The following is a 22,727-nucleotide window of genomic DNA, read 5'->3' on the forward strand; positions in this document are numbered from 1 at the left end:
GTTATGAGCTGCTTGCAGATTTCTGAGATGGGAGCTTTCTCCCTATTGCAACAGTCTTCCTTTCTAGTTAGTCTCTTCATATCTACATCCGGATTTGACAAAACAAAAACAGAGCTTGACCTTGACCTCATGCCACACACCAGAGTAAATTCCAAGTAAATTAAAAGTTCCAGCAAAAAAAAAGGAAGACACTAAAAAGTAAATAAATGTTAAGACTATGTTTTTAGGGTGAAGGGATTGAGAAGTACAGATTGGTAGTTACAAAATAGTCATAGGGATGTAAAGTACAGCAGAGGGAATATAGTCAACAATATTTTAATAACTATGTATGGGGCCAGGTGGGTACTGGAAATATCGGGGGAACACTTTATAGAGTATATGATTGCCTAATCACTATGCCATACACCTGAAACTATTATAAAATAATATTGAATGGAAACAGTAATTGAAAAAAATTAATTTAAAAAAATAATAAAGTGAGATGCACACACACACAAATCAAATAAAATGCACTTAATGGGCTACAGGTAAACTATGTGATATTTATGAAAATGAACTTTTATTGCATCCATCCTTAAAAAAAGATTACCTTTTAGGACTACCTGGAATGAGGAAGGAACACCATGCAAGACAGGAGATATAGAAGACAGAAAAGAAAGCTTAGACTTTTCTGATGAGAGAATACATTTTTAGATTAAAAGGACAGATTAAAGGACAGATTAAAGGACACATAAAATGCAAAGGACAAAAAGAGTTGTGGGGGGGGGGAGCTATTGCAATGCAGCAAAGGGTTAATAACCCTAATGTACAAAGAGAGTCTACAGATTGATAAGAAAAGACAAATCACTCCAAAGAAAATTGGACAAAGGATTTGAAGACTGGCAGAAGTCAAAATTGAAATGGTCAACAAACAGAAAAACATCCTCAGTTGCACAAGTAGTTAGGAAAATGCACATTCAAGCAGTTCAATGCTACTAGCCCTTAGACTGGCAAAGGTTAAAGAGAGCACGGACATCCACTGCTGGAGATTTGCCTCAATGAATTCATATTTTGCTGGTGAGAGCAGGACATGTTACAGTCTTTTGGGGGAGTGATTTGGCTGTATCTATTCAACAACAAAATACCCTTACCTGCATTTAATCTAATAATAGACAAATATGCAAATTGACCATACCTCCGACACACCCACAAGCCACGCCCACCATCCAATCAGAGCGAGTATGCAAATTAACCCAAACCAAGATGGCTACAGCCACAGAGAGCAAGGTTCCCTAGGTAACAGAGGAAGCCAAGCTTTCTGCCAGCCATTGCAGGCCTAAGCCTCCACTCAAGCTACAAAGTTTCAATTATAGAAGGTAAACAAATTCAAACAAATGGCGGCAGAATGGAGCTTGAGAGAGCAGGCCAGGGTTGCCGCCAGCAACAGGGGTAGCAAAGCTTTCCGCACACCCTGGCCGGGCCCACCTGCTTAAGGCAACAAAGTTTCATTTATAACCCCAACACAAATGGATTCGGGACTCGGAGGGAGCCCCAGGCTTGGCTCTGCTCCAGGCTACAAAGTTTCAGTTGTAGAAGGAAAATAAATTCCAGATACCAGGGCCTCCGCTTGCGTTGCCAGGGGGCGTGGCCCGCCTGCAAACTACCACAGGCCCCTCGCTCAGGCCGCCTCACGCCCCAAGGGAACCCCACCCTGATCAGGGACACCCTTCAGGGCAAACCAGCTGGCCCCCACCCCTGTACCAGGCCTCTATCCTATCTAATAAAAGAGAACTATGCAGATTGATCATCACTGCAACACACAATATAGCTGCCCCCATGTGGTCAAAGATCCTGCCCCCATGTGGACACAAGATGGCCACCACAAGATGGCCAGCAGGAGAGGGCAGTTGGGAGGCACCCGGCCTGCAAGGGAGGGCAGTTGGGAGGCACCCTGCCTGCAAGGGAGGGCAGTTGAAAGGGACCAGGCTTGCAAGGGAGGGCAGTTGAGAGGGATCAGGCCTGCAAGGAAGGGCAGTTGGAGGTGATCAACCCTGCAGGAGAGGGCAGTTAGGGGTGACCAGGCCAGCAGAGGAGGGAAGTTGGGGGCAAACACGCTGGCAGCAGAGTGGTTAGGGGGTGATCAGGCTGGCAGGCAGAAGCAGTTAGGGGCAATCAGGAAGGCAGGCAGGCAAGCAGTTGGGAGCCAGCAGTCCTGGATTATGAGAGGGATGTCCGACTGCCCGTTTAGGCCCGATCCCAGGGATCGGGCCTAAACGGGCAGTCGGACATCCTTTGAGGGGTCCGAGATTGGAGAGGGTACAGGCTGGGCTGAGGGACAACCCCCCTCTGTGCACGAATTTCGTGCACTGGGCCTCTAGTTTAATAATAAAAGTTCAAAATATAAGAAGCACAAATTGGTGCTGTGAAAACCTGACTTATCAACAATACAGTAGGAGAATCTCTCTCTTCATGCAGTAGCTCATGGGAAAGCAGAAGAAAATCATCAGGAAGGAGATACACATTTTAAAGGGCCCAAGACCAAGCTTGTGAACCAATAAACACAGATGCCTAACACAACAACTGAAAAATTCAGTCTTCTTTTTAAAATATTTTTATTGTTGACTCTGTTTTCCCCCCATCACCCCCCAATTTGCCTCCCTCCGCCCTGTCCCCACCCCCCTAAGCCTTCACCACATTATTATCTGTGTCCATGGGTACACAGTCTTTTCAATCAAGAGATGACACATTTTTGAAAATTGGGCCCATGGGTTGCTTTTTTTTTTTTTTTAACCTTATTTTTATTATTGATACAATTACGGATGTCCCCACTTCACTCTCTTTGCCCACCTCCACCCAGCCCCGGTCCCCCCTTCCCTTTTGCCATCACCACAGTGTTGTCTGTGCTTATGGTTTATGCATATATGTTCTTTGACTAACCCGTTCACCTTCTTTCACCCAGCCCCTCCCGCCCCACACCCCTCTGACAATGGACAGTCTGTCCCATGTGTCCATGTCTCTGCACTTAAGCCTTAAGGCGCATTTCAAGACATTTCAAAGACAACATGTTCAGGCTGCAGGGCAATCAGGACAGCAGTCACCAACATCCGATTCACTTTGTGTTTGGGGAAATGGAAAATGCGTGTGAGGAACTGTAAAATATTCTGCGCTCCCTCTCCATTCTTTCTTGGCGTCATTCATTCTGAGAACAGGAAGCTGCGGACTGAGGAGGCCCAAAGCGTCAACTGCTCCTTCCGGCTGCATTTCAAACACCTGGCCTTGTTGTTGTTAATCCTCAAACAAGGATATATTCTTTTTTAAAAATAATATATATTTTATTGATTTTTTACAGAGAGGAAGGGAGAGGGATAGAGAGTTAGAAACATCAATGAGAGAGAAACATCAATCAGCTGCCTCCTGCACACCCCCCACTGGGGATGTGCCCGCAACCAAGGTACATGCCCTTGACCGGAACTGAACCTGGGACCCTTCAGTCCGCAGGCTGACGCTCTATCCACTGAGCCAAACCGGTTTCAGTACAAGGATATATTCTTTCCACCGATTTTTACAGAGAGTGGAAGGGCCGGGGATAGACAGAGGGGCACATCGATTGGTTGCCTCACACTGGCACCCTGACGGGGGCCGGGGATGGAGCCTGCAATCAGAATCAAACCCGCGACCCTTGGGGGCGACGCTCTAACCATTGAGCGAACCGGCCAGGGCTCACAGCATGTTTGCAAGTTCGACAAGGGACTTCTAGATAATTCATGGGTCAAAAGGAGAAGAAAGCTACAAATGAGCACTTGAAATTGGACACTAACGATAAGACATCAAAACTTGCATCTTTACTAGTTGAACTTTCGCCTTCATGTGTACAGAAGGAACCCAGAAAGGTGGAGTAACCGGTTTGTAAAAAGTGGATGACATGCCCCGGGACGGACGTCACCGGCCCCCAGGTGCTCCTCGCACAGATCCTAGGTGCCTCCCGCTCCATCGCTTGAGCTCCCCGCCCAGAGGGGCTCCACTCCCGCGGGCGGATGACTTCCGCTTCCTGGCCTAAACCTGACACGTACTAGTCCCTTGAGGCAGCGACCAGGGTCGGTGACAGCCAGGGATCGGGCGATGCCCTCAGCCAGCGGGTGGACCGAGGCGCCTGCAGGTGGGCACGAAGCGGCGCCCTGGGTTCTGGGCGCCAAATGGGGATCTTTCAGGCCCTTGAGCCGGGGCGGGGGGTGGGGGCGGGGCCCATTTCCCCGGCTGCTCGGAGGGATGTTTGCAGCTGGCATGGAGGCGGGCGCTGGCCGTTTTGGGGATACAGCTGAGTGCCAGCCCCTGCGTGCTGGGAGGGCACAGCGCCTGGCCTGAGCCTCGGCGATCGCTGGGGACAATACAGGGGAGAAGTCCAGTGGGCACATCCCGAGATCGGGCCCCGTTGGCTCCCGGGAAGTACCGCGCGGGGGGGGGGGGGGGGGGAGGGAGGGGGGGAGGGAGGGAGAGATCGGGCTGGGGACCGCAGGCTCCAAGACAGAAATGAGCACCCTTCCAAGATGGCGACTCCCAGAGAGAGCGTCCCAAGGGGACAGCCATGTCAGCTGCCGGACAAAAGTCACTAAAAGCAAATTGGAGAGTCCCCCTCTACTCCCCCCACACGCACACGCACTGAGATGTCGCGAGTGCGCCCGGTGTGACTGCAGATCACTCCCCAGGCGACACTGAGCATGTGCAGGATGAGAGAGTTCCCCGCCCCCGCCCCCCCCCCCCCCCCAGTGCACTTTTTAGGGCTCCTGGCCTGAGTTGAACAGGGGTGGCGACTAAGGGCCAGGAAAGCAGTCACGTGATTATGTAGGTTTTATCACCTGAATGTGGTCCTCAGTGATGGTAACCTGTAGGGTGAGCGATGGGGCTTCCCTGAGGTCACTTAGGAGTAAGTGGGAGGTCCTACCTTTGACTTGGTTGGTCCTGCTGTATCTTTGTGTCTGTGTCATTAACTTCTGCCCTTGATTTCTTTCTTTTCTTTTTGAAAAATATCTTATTTCTAAATTCCTAATTGAATGCTTATCTCATTAATGTTCAATCATTTTCTTTTATGATGTAATATAAGCATTAAGTTCATGATTTTCCCCCTGGGAACATTTGAGCTCCATGTCCCAAGTTTTGATATGTAACATGTTCACTATGGTTCCCTTCTAATGTTTTCTAATTTTTAAAAAAATATATATTTTATTGATTTTTTACAGAGAGGAAGGGAGAGGGATTGAGAGTTAGAAACATTGATCAGCTGCCTCCTGCACACCTCCTACTGGGGATGTGCCCGCAACCAAGGTACATGCCGTTGACCCGAATCAAACCCGGGACCCTTGAGTCCGCAGGCCGACACTCTATCCGCTGAGCCAAACCGGTTAGGGCAATGTTTTCTAATTTATGCTGTGGTTTTCTCTCTGACTCCTTAGTTACTTAGATATTTGATATCTCAAAAAGTTGACATTTTTGTTATTGATTTCACAGCTACAGAGAGAAACTGTCATCTGAGTGATTATTAGGTGCAGGAATGGATGTTTTTAAGTTCAATACATACTACCAGATTACTTTCTAAAACTTGTAAAATTGAAACTCCCACCAGCAACCTATAAAACAGTTCATTCCAAGACCCTCTCCCACACTGAATGTTAATGCTTTTTAAATTTTCCTCATTCTCAGAGCCAAACACAATGATATCTAGCTTATTTTGATATGCATTTTCCTGCCAACTAGTGGTTGAACATCTTTTCCTCTTTATTAGCCATTGAAATGTACATATTTTTAATTTTTTTTCTATCCTTTGCTCTTTTTCCACTTGGGTGGCTTGTCTTTCTTACTAATTTGTGGATATTAACCTTGTGTCATTTCTTGTCATTATAGTTCTTTTGTCTCTTTATATATTTATTTTTATAAGGTGTTTACATATAATTAGAAGGAATAATAATCTGATTAAATATGTTTTTATTCTTTGCAGGTTCTTAGTGTCTTTTCTTGCTTAGTGAGTTCTCCCCACTTCATGCTTAAAGAATATATGCCTTAAATTTAACATTTTTGTTTTAAAATTTTAAATAAGATTTCTTATGTTTTATTGTAATTCTAGGCTTGCTAAAATCCTAGTGAAATTTCTATTTAAATGGGTCATTAATTTTAAATATGTTTTAGAAAGAGGAAGGGAGAGGGATAGAGAGATAGAAACATCCATGAGAGAGAAATCTATTGGCTGCCTCCTGCACGCTCCCTACTGGGGATAAAGCCCACAACCTGGGCATCTGACCTGAATTGAACCATGACCTCCTGGTTCAAGGGTCAATGCTCAAATGCTAAGCCATACCAGCTGGACTATGGTTTTAATTTTTTAATTTTAAATATTTTTATTGACTTCAGAGAGGAAGGGAGAGGGAGAGAGGAATAGAAACATCAATGATGAGAGGGAATCATTGATCGGCTGCCTCCTGCATGCCCCTTACTAGGGATCAAGCCCGAAACCCGGGCATGTGCCCTTGACTGGAATCGAACCTGGGACCCTTCAGTCCGCAGGCCGATGCTCTATCCACTGAGCCAAACCAGCCAGGGCTATGGTTTTAATTTTTAAAGTTAAATTTTAATGCAACTGGAAGTTATTCTGGTGTGGGGTGTGAGATGGGATCAGTGTTGGTGTTTTCCATTTGGATGAAAAATTTGCCAGCACCAATCGTTTAATGAATATCCCTTTCTAACTCAATTAAATGTTCATTGGGCCATGAGAGTTATTGGTTAGGACACTGAGGTGCTGAATGATTGATTCACCTGGGATTACCAGTCTTTGGGAGTCAGATTTCAGGGGCCTATAGGAGTCATTGACTTGCACCTGTGGTCATCGGTAATTGCAGGACTGTGTGAATTGAGAAATGATGGACCGGAAGATCTATTATTGAGGAGTTTATGGGAGTCACTGATTCTATATATGGGCTGTGAGTTACAGGGTCCTCTAAGCAGTCAGGTTTGACCCCCAAGGAGCCTTAAGCAGATCCATGGTTGCTTTTCTAAGGAAACCAGTTGATGGCACCTTTGGGACATAGTTCTGTCAGACAGTGTCAGTTAATGATTTACGAGTCTGTGCAGACATGCTGGTTTTCAAAGCCCAGATGGGAATTGGAGGGAGCAGGACAGGCAATGAGTTTCCATTTTCATCTTTGGTGTAAGAGGGTGGGCTCTACAAGTTGCTCATGATGTGCATTGAATTAAACAGATTGGTTTATGCACATGTGACATGGTCACCTCTCAGCTGAAGCACTATGCAGGCAGTAGGAAACAGAACTAATGTTTCTTGTGACTGTGCCTTATGTAAAACTAGAGGCCCGACGCATGAAGATTCGTGCAAGAATGGGCCTTCCTTCCCATGGCTGCCGGCACCACCTTCACTCCAGCCCAGAGCCGCCTTTCTGCCTTCCCACACTGCCCAGAGGCCCAGAGCAGCTGGGGCAGTGCAGAACGCCTGCATCGTTGCCAACGCAAGCGTCCCACCCTGCCCCCCGCAGCTCGGCGCCTGTATATACAAATTAACCCACCATCTTTGTTGGGTGAATCTGCATACTCACTCCTGATTGGCTGGTGGGCGTTGCGAAGGTACAGTCAATTTGCATCTTACTCTTTTATTAGTGTAGATACCTTACAGCACAGTAGTTAAGAAAATGCACTTCAGAGCCAGGTATACCTGAGTTTATGTCCTTCCCCCTAATCTGAGTGATCTTGGAGCAAATTTCTTAGTATCTCTGAATGGCTCTATCTCATGGTAAATGGTAATAATAATAGGTCACAGGATGAGTGTGAAAATTAAATGAGGTAACTAGTAAAATATGCCTGGCATGTTATAATAGCAATATTTAATTAATGGTGTTGCATTCTAGGTGCTAAGTAAAAGTGAGTACTTTAGAAGCCTCACTTCATTTAACTGTAACAACCATATGAGACAGATATTTTTATCCTGTCTTAAGATGAAACTCAGGCAAAAGTGACTTCCCCAGAGTTGGAATTCAAATCCTCATTTCTTTTACAACAAATCTCATGAGTTTTTCCCATATTCTACACTAATATTTGGTGTTGGTTTTACTGAACTTTTCTCTTCCACAGTGAACCATCCCTTGTTGCCCCCAGGAAGCACTTCTGAGGTGAATGTGAATAACTGACCATGTGGACACTGTCTTTCCAGGTTTCTTGGTGTCTCCTTGGATCTCCTGGACCAGACCCCACAGTGAAGGCTGCAAGATCTTCCTGCTGGTCCCAGAAGCTCTGGTTGAGTCCGCAGACCCTGCCTGGCTCTAGGCTCCTGGGAAGAGTGGAGTTGTCAGCAAGAGAGTCAGAGGGCTGAGGCTCAGCGGGAACATGCCAGCCAACCAGAGCTCTCCCCAGTGGACTTTGTCCCAGGCTGCAGAGGAACATGGAAGGTTGTGTGAGGTGAGAAGGGAGCGGACTCCAGGGGCGGGAATTCATTCAGTAAAGAGATACTCCCGACCTATCACTAGGAACTCAGGGCAGGGGCAGGTGGGTTACAGGGACATCGGATTCCGGAATGGCTGCCCCTAAAACAGATCACTATCCTCCTGCTGTGGGAGCATCACGTGGCTCATGTCCCATACCCAGAGGAAAATGTGATGTGTCTGATGGAGGAAAGGTGGGACAGGAGGGTCAGCACCACACCTGGAGGGGACAGGCAGTTCCCTGCAAGGTGTCTGCAGGCCCTAGCCAGGGAGACCTTACATCCTGGCTCCCAGCGCAGACCCTTCACTCCCCACTGGCTCTTTGCAGAGCTCAGTCAATCCCCACTAGAGCCCCATTTTCCTCTGGTCTCTGAGGATTTGCTGATTTCTCCTCTATCCTGATCTAAGGGAGAAAAATCACTTTTCTTTCGGTAGTAGGGCGACCACAGTCTCCAGGGCCTTTCTAGTTCTTTCTCCTTTCAAAGATGAACAAAAAGGCCTGAAAAGGGACTTGACTGCAACCCAGTCTCCAGAGCATGTCCTCCACCCTCGCCACACTGCAGCCCAGACCAAGTATCCCACCAAAAGTTCCCCTGGAGATTCTGTAAACAGAAGAAGACGATGACAGAGCCAGACCCTACCAGCCAGCCCCCTCCTTCAGACTGTCCTGTGGACGCTGTTACCTATGGGATAGGCTCATTGTCACAGAAGCTCAAGGGCATGTGGTAATTAGGATAATATTTTTTAAGTTATTTTTATTATTTCATGATTTGACAAGAAAATGTTAAAAAATTCAGGTAAGCAACTACAAGATAATAAAACATTACTTGTAAATTCAGCACTACCCCTAATTAGCCAGGTTAACATATAGCTCTATTCCCTTTCTGCGGTTTTCCCCTTTGTATGTGCATGAGTACCATGTGTGGGGGTATATGTGTGAGGCTGTGATTGTACATACATACCATACACATATACATTATATAGCTCCAGTTTATATAGTATTTGGTTGCCTCCATTTTAACTTGGCAGTTTAACATAATTTTCTAGGCATTATGTCTTTTTCTTCATATACACATGATGCATAGCATTATGTCTTTTAGATAAACTATAATTAATTTAACCAATCTACTACATATGCATTTAAAGTGTTTCAGGGTTTCTGTTGTGATTAAAACTGCTGTGGTGAAATTTCTACACTTACGTAAATCCTTTTGCCCAAGTCACTGAAATTATGGTATATTTTGAGTCATACTTTTTCAGCCCCACACTCTTTCTCCTCTACCTCTGGAATTCTGATGACGTGAATGCCAGATCTTTGCTTATAGTCTCACAGGTCCCTGAAACCCTGCTCATTTTTTTTCCAGTCAATTTTCCTTCTGTTGTTCAGATTGGATTATTTTTACTTTCCTATTGTCAGGTTCTCTGATTCTTAACTTTGCCCTCTCTATTCTGCTATCGGGCTCACCCACTGAGTCTTTAAATTTTGGTTATTGTATTTTTTCAGTTCTAACATTTCCATTCAGTTCTCTTTTATCTTTGTTTTTATTCTTTTTAACCCTCACCCAAGGATATTTTCCCATTGATTTTTAGAGAGAGTGGAAGAGAGAGGTAAAGACAGAGAGAAATATCAATGTGAGAGAAATACATTGATTGGTTGTCTCCTGCACATGCCTTGACCAGGGCCCGGTCCTGAAAGGAGCCTGCAACAAGGTACATGCCCTTGACCAGATTCGAACCCGGGACCCTTCAGTCCGCAGGCCGATGCTCTATTCACTGAGCCAAACTGGCTAGGGCCATTCAGTTCCCTTTTATATCTTATGGTTTTTTTTGCTGAGACATTCTATTTTTGCATTTATTTTAAGTATACGGAAGTATTTTTATGATGGCTACTTTCAAAATCTTGTCAGATAATTCTAACATCTGTGTCATCTCCGTGTTTGTGTCTATTGATTGACTTCTCTTATTCAAGTTGAGATTTTTCTGCTTCTTCACATTGATGCCTGATTTTCAATTATGTCCTGGATATTTGGGGAAGTATGAAACTCTAGATATTACTTCAATCTTGTGGTTAGCAGGCCCCCTGACTCTATTCTGCTAGAAAAGGAGAATCTGCTCCTTAATGCCTGATGGAGGCGGAAGTTCAGATTTCCCACAAGGCCTCCTCTGACATCCCAGAAAGGAATGAGCACCTTGACACTGCTGGGCGGGGATGGAATACCAGGCTCTCCGCCAGGTGGAGAGGCAGGAGGGACCTCCTTACTGGGTGGGGGTGGAAATCCAACTCCCCACTTAGCCTAAATTGACACTATGGAGAAGAGGCTTCATTACCCTCAGGAAAGGATGAAAGTCGAGGCTCCCCACTCAGCCTTTGCTGATGGGAATGGTGGTGGGGCCCCAGTTTTTCCTGTGGTGCTTGGCTGGAGTAGAGCAGTTATTATCGAAAATTTTCTCTCCTGCTCCATTGCCCTTTTCCTGGTACTTTGGCTAGAGAGAGCAGTCTTTCTTGGGGCAGTTTTTGTGACAATTGGCATCCTGGGCTGCCAGTTACCACAGCACTTAGTCCAGTATACACTGAGTGGCCAGATGATGATGATCTCTGAACGCATAATAATCTGGCCACTCAGTGTATATCCTATATAATAAAAGGCTAATATGCAAATTGTCCCCTCAACCAGGAGTTCGACCAGCAGGCAGGCGGGCCAACTGCCATGTCCCCTCCCCTGGCCAGGCTGGCCGGACCCTACCCATGCACGAATTCATGCACCGGGCCTCTAATATATATATACTGAGTGGCCAGGTTATTATGCATTCAGAGATCATAATAATCTGGCCACTCAGTGTAGATGGGACTAAAAGAAAACTCAGGAAAATCGCTGCTGTGGCAGTCCTCAGGCTCTGAGGTCCCTAGCCAGTTTGCCTTCGTCTCTCCAACTGACAGAGTGTTCTTATCTTTGTTTACATATAATGCCCAGGGCTTTTAGCTGTACTTAGCAAGTTGAAGCAAGGAAAAAACATGCCTATTCCATTTTGGTCCCATTGGTAAATTTTTTAAAAAAATATGTTTTTATTGATTTCAGAGAGGAAGGGAGAGGGAAAGAGAGACAGAAACATCAATGATGAGAGAGAATCATGGATCGGCTGCCTCCTGCACGCCCCCCACAGGGGATCCGAGCCCATAACCCGGGCATGTGCCCTTGACCAGAATCGAACCCAGAACCTTTCAGTCCACAGGCCGATGCTCTATCCACTGAGCCAAACCAGCTAGGGCCCATTGGTAATTTTTAAGTTACACTTTTTGAACAGTTAATTCATTAATTTGGTTCTCTTCCCAACACCCCAGGTCTCCCTAGCACAGGAAACCATTCCTGGTTAGTTTGTGCGTGGGTCCAGTGGGGTATATGCTTAGAGATTATGCAAATAAAAACAACAAAGAAAATTGCCTTAACATTTTTCCATAAAGATGGTTGATACTGTTACTGTTCTATTAAACACTGATTTTTAAAAATTACTGTGAATTTGAACTTTTTTATCATGAAATATTACACACGTTTTGAATAATGCTGCTATAAATATTTTGAACATGTCTTCCGCTGCATGTGTGCACATATTCCAATTGGGCATATTTCCATGAGTGGAATCACTGTGTCCTAGTGTATGCATGTCTTCAACATTACCAGATGAAGCCAAAATGCTTTCAAGTATGGTTGTACCCACTTACTGCCATCAAATAGTTCTGTGAGCGTTCTCATTGCACCATCTTGTCTTCATCGCTTCATATTCAGTCCTTTTCACTGAAGACATTGTAGGAGTTGTGTAGTGGTTGGAATTTGCATTCCCTGGTTAACTAAGGAGGTTAAACCCTTTTATGTGCCTATTGATGTTTTGGATTTCCTCTTTTGGAAAATGCCTGTTGAAATCCTTTGCCCACTATTCTACTGGGTGGTCTCTTTTCTTCCTATTGGTTTGTGAGTTGTTTACATCATCTAAATAGGAGTCTTTGTCAGTAATGTGTGTTGCAGATACCTTCTATTTGGTAACTTTCCTTTTTTGTCTTATAATGTTGTCTTTTAATGTTGTCTTGTAAATGAGTAGAAGTTTTAAAAACTTCACTGTAGACAGGCTTATCCATTTTTTTTCTTACAGTTAATGTTTTTCTGCATCTTGTCTGTGAATTATTTTCGTAATCCAAGATCATGAAGATATTTGCCTATATTATCTTTTAAAGGCTTTCTTGTTTGCATTTGCCCCATACATTTATTTTTTAAATATATACATACTTTAAATATATATATTGATTGCAGAGAGGAAGAGAGAGGGAGAGAGAGTTAGAAACATTAATGATGAGAGAGAATCATTGATCTGCTGCCTCCTACACACCCCACACGGGGGATTGAGCCTGCAACCCAGGCATATGTCCTTGGCCAGAATTGAACCCTTCAGTCCACAGACCAATCCTCTATCCACTGAGACAAACCAGCTAAGGCCATGCATTTCTTCCAAATGCCTGTAGCACCCTTTGTGTCCTAAGTTGGTGTCCAAGTTTTTAATTTTTTCTATCTTATTCAACTCTATTGTCATTGCCTAGCACAGAATTGATCAGCAAATGTATCTAGTTCCTACATTAGTTAAAGCACTTAAAGAGAATCTATCTTGCCCTAACCAGTTTGGCTCAGTGGATAGAGTGTCGGCCTGCCGACTGAAGGGTCCCAGGTTCGATTCCGGTCAAGGACATGTACCTTGGTTGCGGGCACATCCCCAGTAGGGGGGGGGGGGGTGCAGGAGGCAGCTGATCAATGTTTCTTTCTCATCGATGTTTCTAACTCTGTCTCCCTCTCCCTTCCTCTCTGTAAAAAAATCAATAAAATATATTTTAAAAAAAAAAGAGAGAGGATTTATCTTGACCCTCATTTTTGAAAAAATGAATGACTGAATATTCGAATAAATGAATGAATGTAGTACACAATGAATGTCAAGCTACTTCAATAAGCTTTTTCTCTCACAAAATAAAATGCAAAACTAGGTACTGAGTGAAAATCCTACATGATAATTATGGTAAAAGTCATGAAAAACAACTTCCTATTTATCTTCCCTCTATTCCCTTCCCCCCCACCCCCCCACCCCCCATGCTGACCATGTTTTGAACAGGATTGTGTTGTTACAGGTCCCATTGTCATTCGAGGATGTGACTGTGGACTTCAGCAGAGATGAATGGCAGCACTTGGACCCTGCTCAGAGATGCCTGTACCGGGACGTGACACTGGAGAACTACAGCCACCTGCTCTCAGTGGGTAAGTACAGCCGACCTATGTGTCTGGCAGGGCCTCAGTGAGGCTATTTCCATCCTCAGCTGCTGAGTGCTCTGGGGCATCTCAAGTGTGTAATGATGTCCTTTTTCATTTGTCCAGATTCTTCAGTCTGTTTTGAGCATTATTATTATTACTCTACTAGAGGCCCGGTGCACGAAATTCGTGCACGGCGGGGGGTTGTCCCTCAGCCCAGCCTGTACCCTCTCCAATCTGGGACTCCTCAAGGGATGTCCGACTGCCCGTTTAGGCCCGAACCTAGTGGGATCGGGCCTAAACGGGCAGTCGGACATCCCTCTCACAATCCAGGACTGCTGGCTCCCAACTGCTTGCCTGCCTGCCTTCCTGATTGCCCCTAACCGCTTCTGCCTGCCAGTCTGATCACCCCCTAACCACTCCCCTGCCAGCCTGTTTGCCCCCAACTTCCCTCCTCTGCCAGCCTGGTCACCCCTAACTGCCCTCTCCTGCAGGGTTGATCACCTCCAACTGCCCTCCCTTGCAAGCCTGGTGCCTCCCAACTGCCCTCTCCTGCTGGCCATCTGTGGTGGCCATCTTGTGTCCACATGGGGGCAGGATCTTTGACCACATGGGGGCAGCGATATTGTGTGTTGCAGTGATGATCAATCTGCATAGTACTCTTTTATTAGATAGGATAGAGGCCTGGTACAGGGGTGGGGGCCAGCTGGTTTTCCCTGAAGGGTGTCCCGGATCAGGGTGGGGGTTCCCTTGGGGCGTGGGGTGGCCTGAGCGAGGGGCCTGTGGTGGTTTGCAGGCCTGCCACGCCCCCTGGCAACCCAAGCGGAGGCCCTGGTATCTGGAATTTATTTTCCTTCTACAATTGAAACTTTGTAGCCTTAAGCGGGTGAGCCCAGCCAGGGTGTGCGGAAAGCTTTGCTTCCCCTGTTGCCACCGGCAACCCTGGCCTGCTCTCTCAAGCTCCATTCTGCCGCCATTTGTTTGAATTTGTTTACCTTCTATAATTGAAACTTTGTAGCTTGAGTGGAGGCTTAGGCCTGCAACAGCTATGGAAAGCTTGGCTTCCTCTGTTACCTGGGAAACCTTGCTCTCTGTGGCTGTAGCCATGTTGGATAGGGTTAATTTGCATACTTGCCCTGATTGGCTGGTGGGCATGGTTTGGCTGGTGGGCGTGGCTTATGTAGCGGAGTGATGGTTAATTTGCATATTACCATTTTATTAGAGAGGATTCCCTGTGAAATGTGATTACTTTTCTGAAGAACAAATGGAAGTACCATTGAAAGGTCCCTGAAACCCATTTAGCTGGACCCAATCTTTATCATGTCTATTAACAGGGTACCAAGTTCCCAAACCAGAGGTCATCTTCAAGTTGGAGCAAGGCGAGGGACCATGGACGTTGGAGGGGGAAACCCCACATCAGAGCTGCTCAGGTGAGTAAGTGTAATCCATACAGAATTAAATCTCACTTGTAGGAGAGGTTGGTACCTTTCAAAGGCTGTGAAGATAACCTGTCTTAGAAATTCTAAACTTTTGGACTTGCTTGAGGGATAGTTGACAGAAGCTCCTCTGATACCTAAATGCCATCTCCATCTATGACCCCTGCCACATCTATTGTCTTTTTCTCTTGGCTTTTTTCTTTAAATATGTTTTTATTGATTTCAGAGAGGAAGAGAGAGGGAGAGAAAGATAGAAACATCAATGATGAGAGAGAATCATTGATCAGCTGCCTCCTGCACGTCCCCTACTGGGGATCGAGCCCACAACCCAGGCATGTGCCCTTGACCAGAATCAAACCCAGGACCTCTATCCACTGAGCCAAACTAGCTAGGGCTTCTCTTGGCTTTTTGACAAGAAAGCTGTCTCTAATTCTGTACCCTGGATCATATACATACCACGTTATTTTATCTAGAACCTTTTTATACTCCACCTCCACCCCCTTATCTTAGATTCTGTCCTTGCACATTTAGGTATTTTTTGGTAAGAGAACATTTGGTAAATTACAGAAGTAGAAGAAGTAATTCCTAGAAGAAATGGCTTAGGAAATGAGTTATTGAGGTAAAGAAAGGGCCCTTTGGGGCTTGGGAGTGAAGAAGCTAATGGTGCCCTGACCGGTTTGGCTCAGTGGATAGAGCGTCGGCCTGCAGACTTAAGGGTCCCAGGTTCGATTCCGGTCAAGGGCATGTACCTTGGTTGCGGGCACATGCCCAGTAGGGAGTGTGCAGGAGGCAGATGATCAATGTTTCTCTCTCATGGATGTTTCTAACTCTATCCCTCTCCCTTCCTCTCTGTAAAAAATCAATAAAACATATTTTTTTTAAAAAGAAGCTAATGGTAACGTGCCTAGGGCAGGGAGCAGGAGAGGGAAGGGAAAGAGAAAGGCACAGGTGTGCTCCCTGGAGGCGGAGCGCCCATTCAGGTATTTTTAAATTTCTTCCCTTTTATTCCAATTCCCCATATCCATTACGTATGTCTCCTCCCATGGGCAACTGGTCTAATGTATTTGACCTTTGTGTTTGTATGGTATTCTCTTAAAGTCTGAAGTGTGGGTTTGTGAGTATGTAGTTTTAGTATGTATAAATTACACTGTGCTATGTGTCTTCATTCTATTCCTTTTTTTCACTTGTTATCTCTTGTCTTTTTGATGATAACCATTCTAACATTGTGGTTTTTATTTCTCTGATGATTAGTGGTGTTGAGAACCTTTTCATGGACCTGTTGATCATGTGTATGTCTTCTTGGAAAACTTTCCATTCAGTTCCTTGGCCATTTTCAAATCAAGTTGGGTTTGGGGGTTAGTGTTTGTTGCTTTGTTTTTCTATTGCGTTATGTGAGTTCTTTGTATATTTTGGATATTAACCTTTTACCACATGTATGACTTGCAAATATTTTCTCTAATTTCGTAAGTTGCCCTACATTTTGCAGATTGTTTCTTTTGCTGTGCGTTTTCTTCATGTCTAGTGCATTTATTGTCTTCCCTGAATCTAACTCTATTCTGTGCTGTTTGTTCAGATGATGATTTTCACCCTGTGATCAGATTTCACTGTTCCATGAAATAGCCCTTAATTACTTCAGCATATATGGCTCTTTCCTTTTTCTCCTCCTCCATCTCACAGGAACTTAGAGAAAAACACAGGATTTTACACTTTGTGGTAACTGAGGCTTTTGCCTCTGTTTCTAGAATGTTCACAGAATTAAGAACTTGATTCTGTTGTATAATTCAGGGTCTGATTGGGAGAGAGAAACTGGGGAAATTGAACATAAAGAATTATTAGTGCCCTGGCCGGTGTTGCTAAGTGGTTAGAGCATTGGCCCACTGATAAAAGGGTCCTAGGTTGGATTCCCAGTCAAGGGCACATACCTCAGTTGCAGGTTCATCCCTGCTCACGGTCAAAGTTAATGTGGGAGGCAACCAATGGATATGTCTCTCTCACATCTATATTTCTCTCTCTCTCCCTCCCCCTTCTTCCTCCCTCCTACTCTCTCTAAAATTCAATAGAAAAAATATCCCAAGAAAAAGAATTATTAACTATAGTGGTTTTGGAGTAACAAGGGATGGTTAGTAAAAGTAAAGAGTACTCTAAAGAATAAAGGAATTGTGGGAATAACCTCTACTATTGTGATGGAGCACCCAAGCAAATGCCTCCCCTGCTTCCAAGGGATGCAATCCAGACTTCGTTGGGAGGGCACTGCATGGTTCATGGCATGGCAGAAGAGTTGCTGTGGTGCCATGTTGACAGAACTTGCTAAACATCTGACTTCTGGGGTTCCAGAGAAAACTGACCATGGGGAAGTGACTTTCTGGAGGCATTCCACTCCCAATCATCTGAGAGGCGTGCAAAGGTAAACCCCTGGGTGCTACAGGAGCTGGGTGCTGAAGTCACCCATTACAGACAGGAGCTGAGCTCTAGAGAAGCGTCCCACACTGCAAGACCTGGTTGCTGGGGAAGCTGCATGTGGATCAGAAGCCAGGTGTTAGCAAAGCCACCCACAGTGCAGGAGCCTGGTGCTGCACAAGCTGCCCTTGTTGAAAGTGTGCTGAGTGAGCCCACTAGAATCAGGAAGCAAACCCCCTTCCTTCTGCAATGTCTCTCCATTACCCTCTAGTGACCAAGCTCATCATTGTACCAGCTGGCAAAGGAAAAACACACTTAAAGAGACACAGATCCATTTTTGTAGAGTGGACAGGAAAGCATAAATTTGAAGTTGAGAGGCAATAAATTGATAGCTGGCAAACTTATTATTCCATTTTATGAAATGAAACATGGAGCTTGTTTAGTAAATTTTAACTTACATTTATTGAATGTGGGGAGATAGAGGATATTTTGCTGTCTTCAGAAGGATTTTTCAAGTGCCTCCTAAGACTATAGAATATATTTAGAAAGGGAAGACAACTGCATGCACTGTTAATAATTTCTGTCTTTGTGTATTAATTCTTTCTGCTATAACACCAAACTGCCACTTTGAGTATCAATATGTATGGTACCATATTTCTTTATATGTTCATAGCAGAAACAACCTCCCTAGAGGTGTGCTGAAATGAGAACTAATATCAAGGACAATCCATTTTGAATATACACAGAGGAATAAAACAATAAGCTTAATATAAATGTACTAGAGGCCTGGTGCATGAAATTTGTGCACTGGAGGGGGGTGTCCCTCAGCCCAGCCTGCACCCTCTCACAATCCGGGACTGCTGGCTCCTAACCGTTTGCCTGCCTGCCTGCCTGCCTGCCTGATTGCCCCTAACCGCTTCTGCCTGCCAGCCTGATCACCCCCTAACTGCTCCCCTGCCAGCCTGATTGATGGCTAACTGCTCCCCTGCTAGCCCGATTGCCCCCAACTGCCCTCCCCTGCTGGCCTGGTCACCCCTAACTTCCCTCCTCTGCTGGCACTGTCACCCCCAACTGCCCTCCCCTGCCGGCCATCTTGTGGCAGCCATCTTGTGATGACATGGGAGCAGTCATCTTGTGACGACATGGGGCAGCCATCTTGTGATGACATGAGGGGCCACCTTGTGGCAGCTATCTTGTGACGACATGGGGGCAGCCTTCTTGTGATGACATGAGGGTGAGATGCCACCTAGGCTTTTATTAGTATAGATATCCTCTCATATAAGAATTCTGAGGTGAATAGGTTCATTCAACAAGACAACTCTAACCCTGACGCATCACTCAGGGACCATGTTCCAAATCATTGTTCTGCCATCTCCTAGGGCATTATTGTCAGTTGTGTGGTTAATGTTGGGTCATTGTTGTGTCCAGTGGGAAGGGAAAGGAGGAATAGAGAAGATTTGCCCACTGTCTTAAGGTCTGACCTGGAAGTGGCACATATTACTTCTGCTTATAATCCACTGGTGAGAACAAAGTGAAGCTGGTCAATATAATGCTCAGCTGTATTCTGTTCCTATAAAAGGAGAGGTAAATAGATTTTGGTGGATGGCTTGAAGTTTCTGCCATAGATAGCTTTCCCTCTCTTATTTTATACTTGTTAAAAGCATATATTCAGCTCAGCCTGGCATGGCTCAGTGGTTGAGCATCGACCTATGAACCAGGAGTTCATGGTTCACCTCCCAGTCAGAGCACATGCCCAGGTTGTGGGCTCGATCCCCAGTGGGGGGTATGCAGGAGGCAGCTGATCCATGATTCTCTCTCATCATTGATGTTTCTACCTCTCTTTCCCTCTCCCTTCCTCTCTGAAATCAATAAAGATATATTTTTTAAAAAGAAAATCTTTACCACATTTAGCATCATCACTACTCCCACTTGACTGCCACCAGCCACCTTCCAGTTTCCACCGGGAAAATTTGCAGCTGGCTACCGAGTTGGAGCACAGATACTTATTTACTGTTTGTCTATGTCAAGATGGCTGGTGTTGTAAGAGTTTTTCTTATATAAAGGAATTTATATCTATAAATTATAAATCCCATGAATGCAATAACAGTTTAATGTTGATGCTCATAATGGTTCAGAGAGAAAAGCAAGAAGAATCAGAGAGATTAGTAAGGTTTTAAAGCTGATATGTGATAAGAACATAAAATCTGAAATATTTCTTGTATGTCAGTCTTCCTTTTAAAGGACTTCAGTTTCTTCTTCTGGTTTCTCTACTCACTGTCCAGACCTCCTACTAGTGAATATGGATTCCCAGGTTTCAAGTCCCATCTCTTTCACTTATTAAGCTATTTGATATTCAGCAAGTTATATAACTTCTCTGTGCTTCTATTGTCTTATCTGTGAAACATGATGGATAATGATAGCTACCTCTTTAGAGTTCAGTGAGGATTAAATGAGCCTGTTTTAAGTAAAGCACTTGGAACAGTGGTGCCCAGTTCACCACAAATATTAGATATAGTTTTGCATATATTGAGTGTTCTAGAAGAATTTTATATTACTACATTATTACTATTTTCAATATTGTCATATGAACTTTGTGTTCATCCTGTCTGAACTACACATACCCGCTATCCTCTGCTAATTGTTCTTTGAGCTATTTTCTTTTTTTTTTCTTTTTAGATGAGAATATTGGGAAAACCCAACAACAGAGAATTTCTGGAGAAGTTTCATTCCACTGTGAGAAATTTGGTCAAACCATAGAAGATGATTCATTGTGTTCCATTTTAGAAGAATTGTGGCAAGATAATGACCAGCTAGAGAGATTTCAGGAAAACCAAAATAACCCTGTAAGTCATGTGAAAGTATTCATTAAAGAGAGGGGCTATGAATGTAAAAATATTGAAAAAATAATTCATGTGAGTACCAAGCTTGTTCCTTCGATTAAAAGACACCATAACTGTGACATATTTGGAAATAGTTTGAAGAATACTTTAAACTTGCATAATCATAATAAAAGCAATGCAACATTGAATCTTGACAAGATTTTTGGAAATGGCAACAATTTTGCCCATAGCTCTTCCTGTACTGAGAATGCTAATAATACAGGAGCAAATGCTTGTGAACATAATCAATGTGGAAAACATCTTGGCCACAGGCAAGTTCTCATCCACCATCAGAAAATTCATACTGGGGGGAAACTTTATGTATGTACTGAGTATGTAAAGAACTTCACCCAGAAGCCAGATCTCTTTGAGCATCAGAAACTTCATGCTGGAGAAAAAGCCCATGAATGCAACAACAGTGAGAAAGTCTTCACTCAGAAGCCCCAAATTGATGTAGCTCAGTGTGTTTATACAAGAGAAAAACCCTATATATGCACTCAATGTGGGAAGGCTTTTACTCTCAAGTCAAACCTCATTACACATCAGAAAATTCATACTGGGCAGAAACCCTACAAATGCAGTGAGTGTGGAAAGGCCTTTTTCCACAGATCATATCTCTTTAGACATATGAGAATTCATACAGGAGAAAAACCTTATGAATGCAGCGAATGTGGAAGAGGCTTCTCCCAGAATTCAGACCTCAATATACATCAGAAAACTCATACTGGAGAGAAACTCTGTGCATGCAGTGAATGTGGAAAAGCCTTCACAAGAAAATCAGCAGTCAGGTTGCATCAAAGAATTCACACAGGAGAGAAACCCTATGTATGCACTGAATGTGGGAAGGCCTTCATCCAGAAATCACATTTCAATACACACCAGAGAATTCACACTGGAGAGAAGCCTTATGAATGCAGTGACTGTGGGAAATCATTCACTAAGAAGTCACAGCTCCATGTGCATCGAAGAATTCACACAGGAGAAAAGCCCTATATATGTGCCGAATGTGGGAAGGTCTTTACGCATAGGACAAATCTCACTACACATCAAAAAACTCATACCGGAGAGAAACCCTATACATGTGCTGAATGTGGGAAGGCTTTCAGTGATCAATCAAATCTCATTAAACACCAGAAAACTCATACTGGAGAGAAACCCTATAAATGCAATGGCTGTGGAAAAGCCTTCATATGGAAGTCACGCCTCACTATCCATCAGAAATCTCATATTGGAGAGAGACGCTATGAATGCAATGAGTGTGGGAAAGCCTTTATCCAAAAATCAACACTAAGTGTGCATCAGAGAATCCATACAGGAGAGAAACCCTATGTATGCACTGAATGTGGGAAGGCCTTCATCCAGAAATCACATTTCAATACACACCAGAGAATTCATACTGGAGAGAAGCCTTATGAATGCAGTGACTGTGGGAAGTGCTTCACTAAGAAGTCACAACTCCATGTGCATCAGAAAATTCACACAGGAGAGAAACCCTATATATGTGCTGAATGTGGAAAAGCATTCGCTGACAGGTCAAATCTCATAACACACCAGAAAATCCATACTAGAGAGAAACCCTATAAATGCAGTGACTGTGGAAAAACCTTCACCTGGAAGTCACGCCTCACTATCCATCAAAAATCTCATACTGGAGAGAGACAATACGAATGCAGTAAATGTGGGAAAGCTTTCGTTCAGAAAGCAACACTAAATGTGCATCAGATAATTCATACAGGAAAGAAACCTTATACTTGTACAGAATGTCAGAAGGCCTTCAATAATAGATCAAATCTCATTAAACACCAGAAAACTCATAGTAGAGAAAAAGTCTATAAAGGCAATGACTGAAAAAGCCTTCATCTGGGAATTATTCTCTCTCATCATTGATGTTTCTCACTCGCTCACTCTCTCTCTCGCTCTCTCTCCCCCCCTTCCTCTCTGAAATCAATAAAAATATATTTTTAAAAAATCATATGGTGCCCTAGCCTGTTTGGTTCAGTGGATAGAGCATCAGCCTGCAGACTGAAGGGTCCCAGGTTTGATTCCAGCCAAGGGCATATGCCCGGGTTTCGGGCTTGACCCCCAGTAGGGGGCATGCAGGAGGCAGCCGATCAATGATTCTCTCTCATCATTGATGTTTCTATCTCTCTTTCCTTCTCTCTTCCTCTCTGAAATCAATAAAAATATATTTTTTAAAAATCATATGGTAACTCTATGTTTAACAATTGCACGTATTAAAAGAACAGCCAACAAACCAATGTACAGAGATCAGAGAACAATGATTGG

General features: G+C 44.3%; 1 protein-coding gene across 1 annotated transcript; it reads left to right on the top strand.

Moving 5' to 3' along the window:
- Positions 1–3,959: 3,959 nt before the first annotated feature.
- ZNF41 (zinc finger protein 41) lies at positions 3,960–22,364 on the top strand. The gene is made up of 5 exons (XM_054714223.1): positions 3,960–4,135; positions 8,183–8,427; positions 13,612–13,738; positions 15,064–15,159; positions 20,239–22,364. The coding sequence occupies exons 2-5, from the start codon at positions 8,356–8,358 to the stop codon at positions 22,287–22,289; spliced, it is 2,346 nt and encodes a 781-aa protein (XP_054570198.1). The 5' UTR covers positions 3,960–4,135; positions 8,183–8,355; the 3' UTR covers positions 22,290–22,364.
- The last annotated feature ends 363 nt before the right edge of the window (positions 22,365–22,727 follow it).

The sequence above is a fragment of the Eptesicus fuscus genome, chromosome 1 (genome assembly GCF_027574615.1).
Source record: "Eptesicus fuscus isolate TK198812 chromosome 1, DD_ASM_mEF_20220401, whole genome shotgun sequence".
In the NCBI taxonomy this organism is placed as follows: Eukaryota; Metazoa; Chordata; class Mammalia; order Chiroptera; family Vespertilionidae; genus Eptesicus; species Eptesicus fuscus.

Excerpts from the sequence above, each read along its gene's own strand:
- ZNF41 (XM_054714223.1), top strand. The coding sequence starts at position 8,356 with ATGCCAGCCAACCAGAGCTCTCCCCAGTGGACTTTGTCCCAGGCTGCA. Across the intron at positions 13,739-15,063 it reads CAGCCACCTGCTCTCAGTGG|GGTACCAAGTTCCCAAACCA; the intron begins GTAAGTACAGCC and ends GTCTATTAACAG. Across the intron at positions 15,160-20,238 it reads CCCACATCAGAGCTGCTCAG|ATGAGAATATTGGGAAAACC; the intron begins GTGAGTAAGTGT and ends TTTTCTTTTTAG.